General features: G+C 30.5%; 1 protein-coding gene across 1 annotated transcript in view; it reads right to left on the reverse strand.

The window, feature by feature from the left end:
• Positions 1-10,964, reverse strand: part of LOC127708085 (uncharacterized) — a 14,694-nt gene extending 3,730 nt beyond the window's left edge. Inside the window, exons 1-5 of the mRNA XM_052212901.1 lie at positions 10,532-10,964; positions 6,583-6,609; positions 4,626-4,763; positions 2,929-3,064; positions 1,215-1,457 (exon numbers count right to left, since the gene is read on the reverse strand). Of these exons, the coding sequence (XP_052068861.1) occupies positions 1,215-1,457; positions 2,929-3,064; positions 4,626-4,763; positions 6,583-6,609; positions 10,532-10,956 (969 nt within the window). The 5' untranslated portion in view covers positions 10,957-10,964. The remainder of the gene's footprint in view (positions 1-1,214; positions 1,458-2,928; positions 3,065-4,625; positions 4,764-6,582; positions 6,610-10,531) is intronic.
• Positions 10,965-12,820: the final 1,856 nt, after the last annotated feature.

Genomic DNA, 12,820 nt, shown 5'->3' on the forward strand with positions numbered 1-12,820 from the left:
CAATCAAAAGACATATTAACAAAAACAAGTGAACATACACTGAATGAAAAAATTTGATCTATGACACAATGTAAATACAAAATTAATTAAAAAAAAAGGGGGGGGTAGATGTAAAACAATATCAGAAAGACAACCATAACCTTGGACAAATAACGTACACAGGTAAATAAAAATAATTTTGTTGTAAGGTATACGTGGAGTATGGAAATATTTTTTACAAAATAAATAATTTTGTTGTTCATAGTACGAGAACAGAAGTGATAATTTATCGTCATACCAAACACTTATCGAAGGTGGTATATATTATAAATAGTGAGACGAGATATAACACAAAATAAGTAAACATTAAATAACAAAGTTGCATTACAAATTGTATCAACATATCAAATTAACACGAAAGTACGATTTGAGAGTACTGGCAGTTACTGAAAGCTAGCTAAAAGCCAAAAACAATTAATAATAAAAAATCATGCATCAGAGACTAAAATCAACTAAAACACATCCCAGGGATTTAGTGTTTTAATGTCATGGAGGGTCAAAGAAGACATGACTTGTGCAATGCCAAAATAAAAGTATCGACAGGCAGTAGGATAGTTAGGAGTTAACCTTTTAATAAATATGTATTATGTTATATATAGATATTCATTTCTAGATTTTTCTAGCATTGTTTGGTATGATGTAATATTCAATACTGGTTTTTTTTGTGTCATTCAATGTTAATCATGTCCTCTAAATATCTGAATATCTTTAACTATTGCACTGACATTCAATTTGCAGATTTTCATTTTAAAATAAGGAGATGTGATAAAGATCAATGGACAAAAATGTGAACAATCACAGGTCACCGAAAAGTCTACAACAATGAGTAAAACCTATGAAAAGGCTAAGGAATGACAAAATGTCTAACAACTTAAAAGAGAAAACCAATGGCCAGATTTATACAAAAGTATATGAAAACCAATTATGGCTGATGCTGATAGCAAACCAACAACAGCCATGGTAATAAAAGCAGGCATGTCAAATACAAAAAAAAATGTAACTGACACACAGTTTGATTTTAGATTGTTGATTTATTGGAAGATTTGTTTTCTTATGATCATTTTCTAATATCCAATCAGCTTTTATGCAGTTATGTAATATACGATGCTTAAAATAAAAGTTTTCAGGGTGTTTATGTATGGTATTCTTCAGAAATTTGAATTACGTATATTTACCTGTGTTCCAACAACAATCATGCCGCTCAGGTATATTTTCCCATTTTTAATACATTTTTCTCCAAACAACTCATGGTGCACAACAAGTTCAGCACCATGTTGTCCAAGAAGCTTTTTACAAACTCTTCTATAGATTGATGGTTGACAAGCACTGTGTTCACGGTTAATATCTGATGATTCTGACAATGATGATGAAGAAAGACTCTCTGAAGTATCTAAATTTTCAGTTGACAACTTTATCACCTACAAAAAGTGGATAACATTAATGATGTGGTTCAATTTCAGCTTTTACTGATGTCCTTTTTTTTTATATAAAAGAAAACAATTAGACTGTATTGCCAACCTGGCTACAAATTTCAACTGCAAAAACCAAGTCCCACACATTATTCAGATTTTATTCTTGAAATTTCCTTCAAAACTGCCAAAAATTTAGAGAAAATGAACCAATGATCAACTGAAGCAATGCAGTTTGAGGCTTTTAATACTCTTTACCAAATGCAGAACCTTCACAAAGAGAAATAACAGGACGATTTATAAATTTAATAACCATTCAATGAGTTAACTAGCTTCTAGCATGACAATTTTGGGCCTTTTACCATAAGTAATGAATTGACTGAGCTGCAATGTTTATTTTCTGATCCTTAAGACTATCACATCGTGGAAAAAATGGTTAATTAAATATTTTTTCCCTAAACTTTTAAAAATGTATTTCAATCCACCATCCATTTATTTTGTCTATGAAAGGTACAGTTTAAGATTTAAGTTCATTTGGTTCAAACATTCAGCAGTGTAACTGACTCTACTTAACACCTATAATATCTATACTTACATTCTGGAGGGTAAGTCAGTTGATATTCATTTTAGGAATCAAAATTACCATAACAAAAAGATGACTTTTTACAGAGATTTTGTTAAATTGTTTATGTTGCCAACAGTCCCTTATAGTCCAAAGGAAGATTGAGCACTCACAAACAAGTTTAACTCTATTTATATGCTTAAAGTGTATATGCAACATTTGCCTAAATGCAATAGCCTGTGGTTAATAGACTTGAGTATTTAATAATATGCCATATTTTTTTCTTGTTTAATGTTTCAGTGGCGGATACATAAACATGAATAGAAAAATTAAACAAGACAAATCCGAACTATATTTGTTATTGAACATGCCTGAGGATACCCATAGGCGTAAATCTAATTATACACTTTAGTTTTTAATTCAAATATTATAGATGTGCATATTCACAGGACAGCTAACTAAATATTGAAAAACACATAGCCAGATCCAGGGGTCCAGGGGGGGGGGGGGGGGGGGGGGGGGTATGGGGGGGGGGGGGGGGGGGGGGGCGGCGCTCCAGTCATGCTTCAGTGATTCCCCCCCCCCCCCTGGACCCCTGGATCTGGCTATGTGTTTTTCAATATTTAGTTAGCTGTCCTGTGAATATGCACATCTATAATATTTGAATTAAAAACTAAAGTGTATAATTAGATTTACGCCTGTGGGTATCCTCAGGCATGTTCAATAACAAATATAGTTCGGATTTGTCTTGTTTAATTTTTCTATTCATGTTTATCCTCAATCAGCTTCAATACTTCTACACACAGGACATATATGTATGCAGGCTTTGGTAATGAAATAATCCAATAAAATGTATCATGTACATGTATACATGGTTATAAATATGATACGTTCATAAATAATTTTTTCTCTACTTACATCCACAACTGAAACTACATTTACAGCTTGATAATCATTAGCCTCCATTAGGTTACATGGCAAAATAACTACACCTGCCTCTGAAGAAACCTTTTGTTGAAGAAGATTTTGATCTGTTTTCCAAAGTGATCCCTCACTGAAAATTAGGATAGTATAAGATCGATTACAATTTATGCTTCCACTCTTGTCATTGAAGAAATTATTTTTTGTAAGTTTTCAACAAACAGTAAGTAGATATTTTAACACAGATCACACAATGTTAACTTGGAAGTACTGTAAATTCAGAAATTATTGCGTGCATTTATTATTGCGATTTTCAAAGAATGGACAAAAATGCAAGATCAATTATTGCGATTTCAGCAGAATCATCATACAAATAAATGTATCAGATATCAAAATGTGTGTTCTTATTATTGCTATTCTCAACCAGTCGCATTATTAGCATTAATAAAAACCTTGCAATAATTTCTGAATTTACAGTAATACCAAAAATTCATAACAACTAGTCCTGCTTCAAGGGGCTGGCATTACTCATGATACTTATTGAACTAGATAATGTATGACAAATCAAAAGAAGGTACATTTTTACACTTATTTAGCCCTGTAAATAATCCAAAATTTTAAACCTTAAATGATACCATTATAGGTTAAAAAATCACATTAGAACTTGATGATGTAACTTGACTGTGATGTCATAGTGGCCATTTACTCAATTTTGGCAAAATCTGATGACAGCAATGTCAAATTGATTTTTAGTCTGTCCTTATGATGTGCTATTACACCACTGTCCCAGGTCAGAAGGTTGAGTGCATGTTTTAATTAATCTGCCATGTTGTGTCATTTCCTAGCCAGGGCCTATAACTGCTGGTTGCAGTCTGCCATATTTGTTTTTTTGCTTATTGTTTTTATTATAAATAAAAGATTTTGGGTTTCTTTTAATACACATTTTGTCATGCCAGTGCCTTTATAGTACAAGTTTTGCTCATTGTTGAAGGCTGTGTGGTGACACATAGTTTCATACATCCTCATCCTTTGGTATTTGGTAGATTGTTGTTTGCTATTAATCATACCACATCTCCCTATGTTTGTGTAATATCAGGATCATTTCAGAAAAATTTAGTATAGAGCTCAGGCATCACCCAAAATGATTATTTGTCAGGTAATACAAAGGAAATACAATGAAGATAAAAAGTATGAAAGTTGTTTTGGGTGAGGTTGTGCTCTATATCATTTCTTTAGCAGCTTTGAGTCAAATGGTCAGGCAGGTTATTATTCTTTGCAATCTCACAATTTCTTTTCATAACTGTTACACGAAAGACAAGTATTTTAAATTTAAATAGCAATATATTATATTAAAATAAATATACCCATTAAACTTCACTAATATTACAAAATTATTATTAAGTTAAATTAAATTACTGGTACACTATGTACCATCATTTAGTGACAATACTCTATGTCCCATGGCTTCAAAAAACAGACATATTTAACAGACATGTTATGGAAAATTAATATTTAGCCTAGGGTTGAACTGCTGAAAGAAATGCCAAATGTGGGTTTGCAACTTTTATATAATTAAGGAAAAATATCAAGGTTTAGGCAAACATTTACTTGTTTTTTCCTAGCAGTGACACTTTTTCTCCATTATGTTACTTTGCAGGACAGTTAGATGGAATTTGGGAAGGTTTAAAACTTACCTTGGGTTCAGGTTACACATCTTCACAAAGTTGCAAAACAAATTTACAAATACTCTCTCTGGCACATTCAACAATCCTTGCTTACATCTCATAATCTGTATTATATGGTGTACATTTCTAATAAATTGTTCTATCAGTCTGAAAAAAATGCACTTTGAACTAATGATCATACAATGTACATGTTGAATTATTGTGTATAAAAAAAACAAAAACAAAACAAAATACCGAACTGCAAGGAAAATTCAGAAATGAAAGTCCCTTATCAAATGGCGACATCAAAAGCTCGAACACATCAAATGAATGGAAAACAACTGTCATATTCCTGACTTGGTGCAGGCATCTCCTTATGTAGAAAATGGCAGATTAAACCTTAGTTTATAGCTAGCTTAACCTCTCACTTGTATGACAGTCACATAGAATTCCATTATATTGACAACAATGTGTGAGCAAAACAAAATACCACTGCTTCCACTTCCATAACCATGATGTGTTTCATTGACCAGAAATTATACATGTACAAATATGTTTGTCTAGCAGAAAGCATTTATAATGTGTAGCATGGCTATAACATAGAATATATAGCCATAAAATACACAATTGGAGCACAGACATTGGTATCAATTGAATAAGCTATAATTCTATTATAGTTCCAAGGAAAAATTTAGTGACATTTTCTCCTTGTGCATTAATGTATTAATTTCAAAGGAAAAGCATGAATAAATTAATCAATCAATTATAAGCTGATGGACAACATCTGGAATGATTATGGAGATGAATTCTACAGTCTTCACAAAAATTTTAAAGACTTATAAGCCCAAAAATCAGTCTTTCGTAAAATTACTTTAAGTTTTTTTTTACTGTGAATTGACTGAAAGTGTTGCTCTCCACTTATTGCAGTTTGCTAAAAATTCTGACCAAATTGCAATTTGTTTTATCAAACCAAATTGTTCAACTGGTCAGTAATTTTAACAAACAGCTGTAGAAAACATCAGTCAAGTTGTGAAAGTGCAAGGTGATAAAATAAGGCATACTTACAATCCTATAATACGTTAATTCCACTCCATTGATATAATGAAAATCGTTGTCAGAATTTGTATAGATGTTTTTATATAACTGTCATGCGAAAGGCGATAGGTAGTAATTTTTGAATTGCTATAAAAAATCTCCAAACTAAGCTTTTATACAATTTTTTCTTTAAAAAGCCTTCTATATTCATAAGAAGCAGACATCAGTTTGATTTAAAAAATGTTATATTCAGTAAAATATAATTTATACATGTGAAATTACAATACGTTGTTAATAAGTTTCCATGGGAGAAATCTAAAATCATTGATCTTTTGAAATATTGATCTTATCTCCCTTTAAAACTTCAACAGAACATACATGTATGAAAGATTAAGGTATATTTCACCAAGTATTTTAGAGATTAATTTAAAGAAAGCTTTGTAGCATTCATAGATAAACACCATGTTAGAAGAAATAGTAAAAAAAAAATTAAATTTGGACTTTTTTTAGCAATTCAAAAATTACTACCTATCACCTTCTGAATGACAATTTCAATAATGATAGTATGAAATTTATTAAGTAAATTTCTTAACACCAACAAAGTGGAATAAAAGTCTAATAGGATTATGCTTTATTTTATCACCTTGCACTTTCATGTCTTGACTGTGGTTTTCTACAGCAGTTTGTTGAAATTTCTGACCAGTTGTACAGTTTGGCTGCAATTCGGTCAGAATTTTGAATAAAAATTCTGCAATAGGTAGAGAGCAACACTCACAGTCACGTCACAGTAAGAGGCTTGTTTTTAGGAATATTTTATTGTACACAGATTTACCAATTATTGCTCATCCTGGTAAAACCCACAAAGTTTTTCCTACCCAGGTAATACTTTGGTAACATTGCTACAAGACCAACATGTTCACTTGTATGTCTGCATTCACAATATTGTACTTACCCCACTGTATAAGGTCGAAGTGTGTCCCTGAAATTGAAAACACAAAAATATCAATATTTTGAAATAGCTAATCACCATATGCATGATCATGTTACATGTATGTTTACGTCTACAACAAATTGTCACTGTGCCCAAAGTATTATTGTATTAGCCCTCCTCAGCATGCTCATTCATTTGTGATGAAATAAAAACATCCACCATATGATTTTCTGTGTTTCTGCTTTCATCATGGAAGCTCATGGATTTGGATAGGAAGAAATTGTGAGACTCATGAAACTGAAATGCTTGCTTGCTTCAAAATGTACAATACTGCTGTATCGCAATCTGTTTTCTCATAATGAGATATGGCCCTTTATATTATTGTAAAATTCAAACAGTGTAGGGCCACGAGCGAACAAGCACTTTTCTTTTGAGTCTCAACACTTCTCCCTATCAGTTTCAAAAAGAGAAGTCACTTCTCCCTATGATTCTGAAGGTGTAAACCATCAAATCATAGTACATCACATCCGGTTGCATACTTAAAAGGGTAAAAAAAAAAATATTCCCTTGAACTTGACAGTTGTATGAAATTAATCCTACATTTCATTGCAGTAAAAAATTTCTGAGTCATAAACATATATCTTGGGTGTTCCAAAGCACCATTATTTTTTTATTTGGTGTTTCTATAGAATATTTGGAAACTTGAGGTTACATGGTTACTAAAGCTTGTACACAGGAAAAAAAGGGGTGAAAATTTGATTGGTTAACTTCAAGTTATGGTCATTTTCTTATATGCAATGAAATGTCATGTGAAATTTTGCTTATAGTACTGGACAGGATAAAACTTTACTCATGCCAAGTATTTCTTTATTTGAAACCAAAGATACTTCTGCATAATTTTTTGAAAAGAGCAAATTTAACAAAGACTATAGCTAATAGGGGAAAAACAATGGTGGTATTACACCTCTGAAGTAGTGTGAGCCCTAGGCCTGTTACCATGTGTCTGTAATTATTATTATTAAGGTATAAAGAACTTACAACTTGTTTCAATTTCATTCTTAATATAGACATGTAGACATAAGACATATTTGCATACATTTGTATGTATACATGACAAAATGTGATATATCTACATGTTTATGATTTTTTCATGCAGAAATTCACATTTGCCTTTAAACAGTGATTGTCTTTGAAATATAAATCATATATATATTTCATAAATAAACAGTTATTGCAAGAAATTGTAGACATTTATGTATTTATTAATGAAAAAAAATCTTTCAATTCAGATTTGAATATATCTTCAGTAGAATTTTTATTAAAAATGTGTTGTTAACTTCTATATACAATGTATGTCATTTGGTCTCTGTGGAGAGTTGTCTCATTGGCAATGCAATCAGACCACATCTTCTTATTTTTTTTATTGTATATAAAATAATAGCTGGTACAACAATTTCTTGAGAACTCCCAAAAACTCAATATGAACCCAAGAACTGATACAAATGTAGATATCACCCAAAACTTTACTGTACATGTATATGGAGTAAATTCATTAATACTGCTTTTATAAATAATAAAGTCTATTATTTTGAGAAATATGGCATTTTTCATGTTTTTACTCAATAAAAGTACAATTAACTTCATAAATTCTATTTGTGTGTCTTATATGCAAATTCCCATCTGGACTCTGACAAACGTAATTATTCAAACTTGATCCTGGACTGTGTAAGGTATGCCCATGTTTTGTGCAGCCAGGGTACCTTTTGTAGTTTTAAATTTTCCTAATTAAAATAAATAAGATTATTGTTTAAAATTTATAACATACATGTACTTGTCCGTCATACTGGTATACAAGTTAAAATTGTACTTAAATTGTACTTTAATATAAACAACCCAAATTTTTAGTCATATTTATCAATAAAAGCAGTATAACACCATATAAAATCAAATTTTCAGTTAATATCTATGGGTTCTCAGGTTCATATCGAATGTTTTGGGAGTTCTCTGGAAATCACTGTACCCAATAATAGCGTAATTTTCGATTGGTGAAACACTTTTGACCTCTGACTGTATTTAACATATTTCTGATCATGATCATTCAAAGATAATTTATTATTGCTGGTGATTGATAATGAATTATAGTTATCTTGTACCATTGCAAACTCGTACCAATGTCAACTCGTAGATTGTACCAAGGTAAATTGGTACCATTGCAAACTCATACCAAGTTATACAAATGCGCGCAAATGCACTCAAATGATGTTACATGTATTAAAATGTTGAATGTATATATATTTGAATTTAACTCAATAACTCAGAAGTCTGTAAAATGTACAATGATGTATATAATGTGAAAGTCACAATGACCAATGTGTAGCTGATTGTTCATTGGCTAATTGTACATGTATGACGAAAACAGAGATCCCAAGTCAATTTCTTTCCCTCTTGCTCTATGCATCCAAGCAGCTCAGTTAATTCAACTGGAGTACTTCTGTTGTACTATATTAGAGGTGTGGTTCACTGTTCTCAGATCAAATCAAATTTAATACAATTATTATGAGGAACATCACAAACATGCCCCATTTTATGAGAAATGTGGCTTTGAGACTATTGATATCAGTTTGTGTTTTGATAATCATGATAATGAGGATTTTTTTGTAATAGACATTTCAAATGTAAACATACAAATTTATTCTACAATTAATACTAAGCTGTTAAATTATATACATTTGTAACACCAATCATAAATTCACAATTTAATAATTGGATTAAACACGTTGACTACACGGATAATCACACAATTTAGTAAAGGAATTAAATTTATTAAGTAGAAGGGTAATAGAAAGTAACGTAAAGATAACAAACAATTCAATTTAAGTAATACTAGTGATACTACATTGTAGTAACTAAGAAATTCAAGAAAATTAATAAATTTTTGATAAAGATTTGCAAAAACAATTTATAAAACATTCGTATATTGTGTAAAATCAATTAATTTGGTATAGATATTTGGAAAAACGATTCATAACACATTCGTACATGTACATGTATATATTTTACATCTCACTAATTAGCAACAAGAAATGTCAAGAAGTATAATTTAGTGACAAGAAAACAAATTTAGCATCAAGAAATCTAAATATCAATTATTTCATATAGATAAATATAGAAACATGCATTAAAGTGTGTTTTTTAATATACATGTATTTTATTATACTGATCAATGCTGACAGAAAAAAATTAACATTTGTTCAAGATAAGTTTTTTTTTATTATCATGATTATCGAGGATATGTTTCAGATAATAAATATATTTACAGCTTACATCATATAAATGATACAGTGTATATATACATTTGTATGTAAGTGCTCTTGTAATTTGGAGTAATTGCCATGTGTTTTTATTTACATTATTTATTTATCAAGATTACATTTTGTACTTCACTGTTGTGACACCATAATGATTCTGGGATTGTAATGAAATGTTCAGATTCATAAATATGTTAAAATAATATCTTTTACTAAAAATTCACTACAAGACGGTATAGCTACTAAATGCAACAAAATTTGAAAGTTTATAATAAACAATAATAACCTGTAACTAATTGATTATTTCTATAAATTCATTGTTTTAATAGAATATAAACTTTAATGTCGCTAAATTTGTCTTCTTGTCTCTCATTAGTGAGATTGTACATTTTTGATGGTACGAGTTTGCAGTGGTACAAGATTGCAATGGTACGAGTTCGCAGTGGTACGAGTTAACACTGGTATGAGTGGACATGGTATGAGTTTGCAATGGTATGAGTTGACTTGCTTCCATTGATATTGACTTACACTGAAAAATACATTGTAAGCTTGTATTGTACATTTTATAACGAACTGAAAACAACAATGTTATAATTGCCAACAAATTTTGATCATATTTACCAGAGACATGTATAGTATAGTATATATGTCTCTGTATTTACCTAGTTTTTGTAAACATATCGCTTTCCAAATTGCTTCTTACTTTTTCAGCCACATTAAGATTTACTTCATTTGGAGAAATCATATATTTTCTGCAATAGTCTATCATTTCCTGGGTTGAAAATGAGAAATCTAAACTGTCCTGTATACTTGTTGTATATTCTTTCTCTTTTTCAGTTAATGGTTTAAACACTCCGATATTACTATACACACTGTCCAGCAAATCAGACAGTGGTGTGGACTTGTCACTATAAAAGATGCCTAAAGAGTGAAGACATGCGAGATCCCATTGCGTTGTTCTTGAAGGCAATAGTCCTTTGCATTTGACTGTGTATATTAAGTCTTCGTTGTCATCCTCTGAGCTAGATTTACGTTGGAATTTTTTTATTTTGCGAACGCGATTTCGTATTTTCCACTGCTCAGCCATTACGGAAGTAAATAAACATTGCATAAAAGCAGAACTGAGTACGGAACGGAACTACACGCGAAACGGAATAGAATTAAAAATTACTAATCTCTTTTCATTATAAAAATCTACTCATTGGCAATAAAAATGATAATATATATATATATATATATATATCCCGTCTTCTCTTACAATGTGAAAAAAAAAAATTAAATAAACAAATAAGCTTTATTTAGAGAAGGCATGGTATGCAAATTAACAATGACATAACCAAGCTCCACTGTCTTGGCAGCTTCAGTTTAAGGTGGATCATCACTTTATATATATTTCTTCAGATAGAATTTTCTTATACTTAGCCAAAATGGATATTTTGCAATGCTTTTTTAAAAAATATAATCAAAAGTACGGGTCACCGTGCTATTTTCAATATACAAGTCGTCCAAAATCGCCCAATTTTGCATGATAGATTATTCATGAAAAAAAACAACACTTTTTTGTAAATAAAAGAAATCTATGAGATAGAATTTTGAAATAAAATATGAAAAGATAGGTTTTATAATAAGGGGACGAAGTCCCCTATTACAGTAGAAAAATCAATAAAAAAAAAAAAAAAAAAAATCGGGAAAATTTCCCGAAATTTTTCATTGTACTAATGAACTCAAAATCGTTAACTTTTTTTTGTAACTTTTTTTAATTCCCGCATTTGCGCAGAAATCTACTTCCTTCTTCCGGTCTCGTTGTCATGAGACCTTGAGTAGTCTAGTAAAATATAGAAACTCAAGGAACACAATACCAATTTCATTTTTAATAATTCTTTTTCTTTAATATGAATAAACGTTACCTGATGATCGCGTTTTTTTGTTTACATTGAACATGACGTCATAACTTAAATAACGTCACAAGTAAAATCCCTAACAACAGAACCAAAATCGGAAACGTGACAATATTTCCGTTTCTTTTCTAACAGATTTAATTCATACAAACTTCGTCCCCTTTCACAGGTAATGCCTGCCTCATATTAAGGGGACGAAGTCCCCTATTACAGTAGAAAAATCAATAAAAAAAAAAAAAAAAAAAATCGGGAAAATTTCCCCAAATTTTTATTGTACTAATGAACTCAAAATCGTTAACTTTTTTTTTGTACTTTTTTTTAATTCCCGCATTTGCGCAGAAATCTACTTCCTTCTTCCGGTCTCGTTTGTCATGAGATTTTGAGTGAAATATATATTTATCAGTCCAGTAAAATTTAGGAAGGAACACAACAATTTCATTTCTAAGTATTTTTTATATGAAAAAACGTTACCTGATAATAGCGTTTCTTTGTTTACATTGAATATGAGGTCATAACTTAAATAACGTCACAACTAAAATCCCTAACAACAGAACCAAAATCGGAAACGTTACGGTATTTCCGTTTCCTTTTTAACAGATTTAGAACTTAAAATATGTCTGAATTAAAAACAATAATTTATATAGACTTCGTCCCCTTTCACAGGTAATGCCTGCCTCATATTATGCTTTAAGAAAATAAAAAGAAAAAATTGTGTCTCCGAATTTGTTTTTTTGCTACAAGTTAAAAATCAGTATAAAAGTTTTACTATTTATAAGAGCTATCTCCTCTTATATGGCTAAGTTGAAAAATTGCATCGAGCAAAAAGAAATATTTAGTATTTGTTAAAACAGTAAAATAATGCAATTAAACTCTTATTTTTCTTTATTTAAACTAACAGTCTCGCACATTAATTGTCAATCTGTCTAGATAGATGTTTGCAGGTTTAAGCAAAGAACTAGACCGACTGTGTACTGCTATTTTACAATCCAAGAGGGCGGTATACAGTTAATCTACCTTAACCGACATGCAAGGCAGAACAATACAATACAAGCA

This window comes from Mytilus californianus, unplaced genomic scaffold, assembly GCF_021869535.1.
Source record: "Mytilus californianus isolate M0D057914Y unplaced genomic scaffold, xbMytCali1.0.p SCAF_7, whole genome shotgun sequence".
NCBI lineage: Eukaryota > Metazoa > Mollusca > Bivalvia > Mytilida > Mytilidae > Mytilus > Mytilus californianus.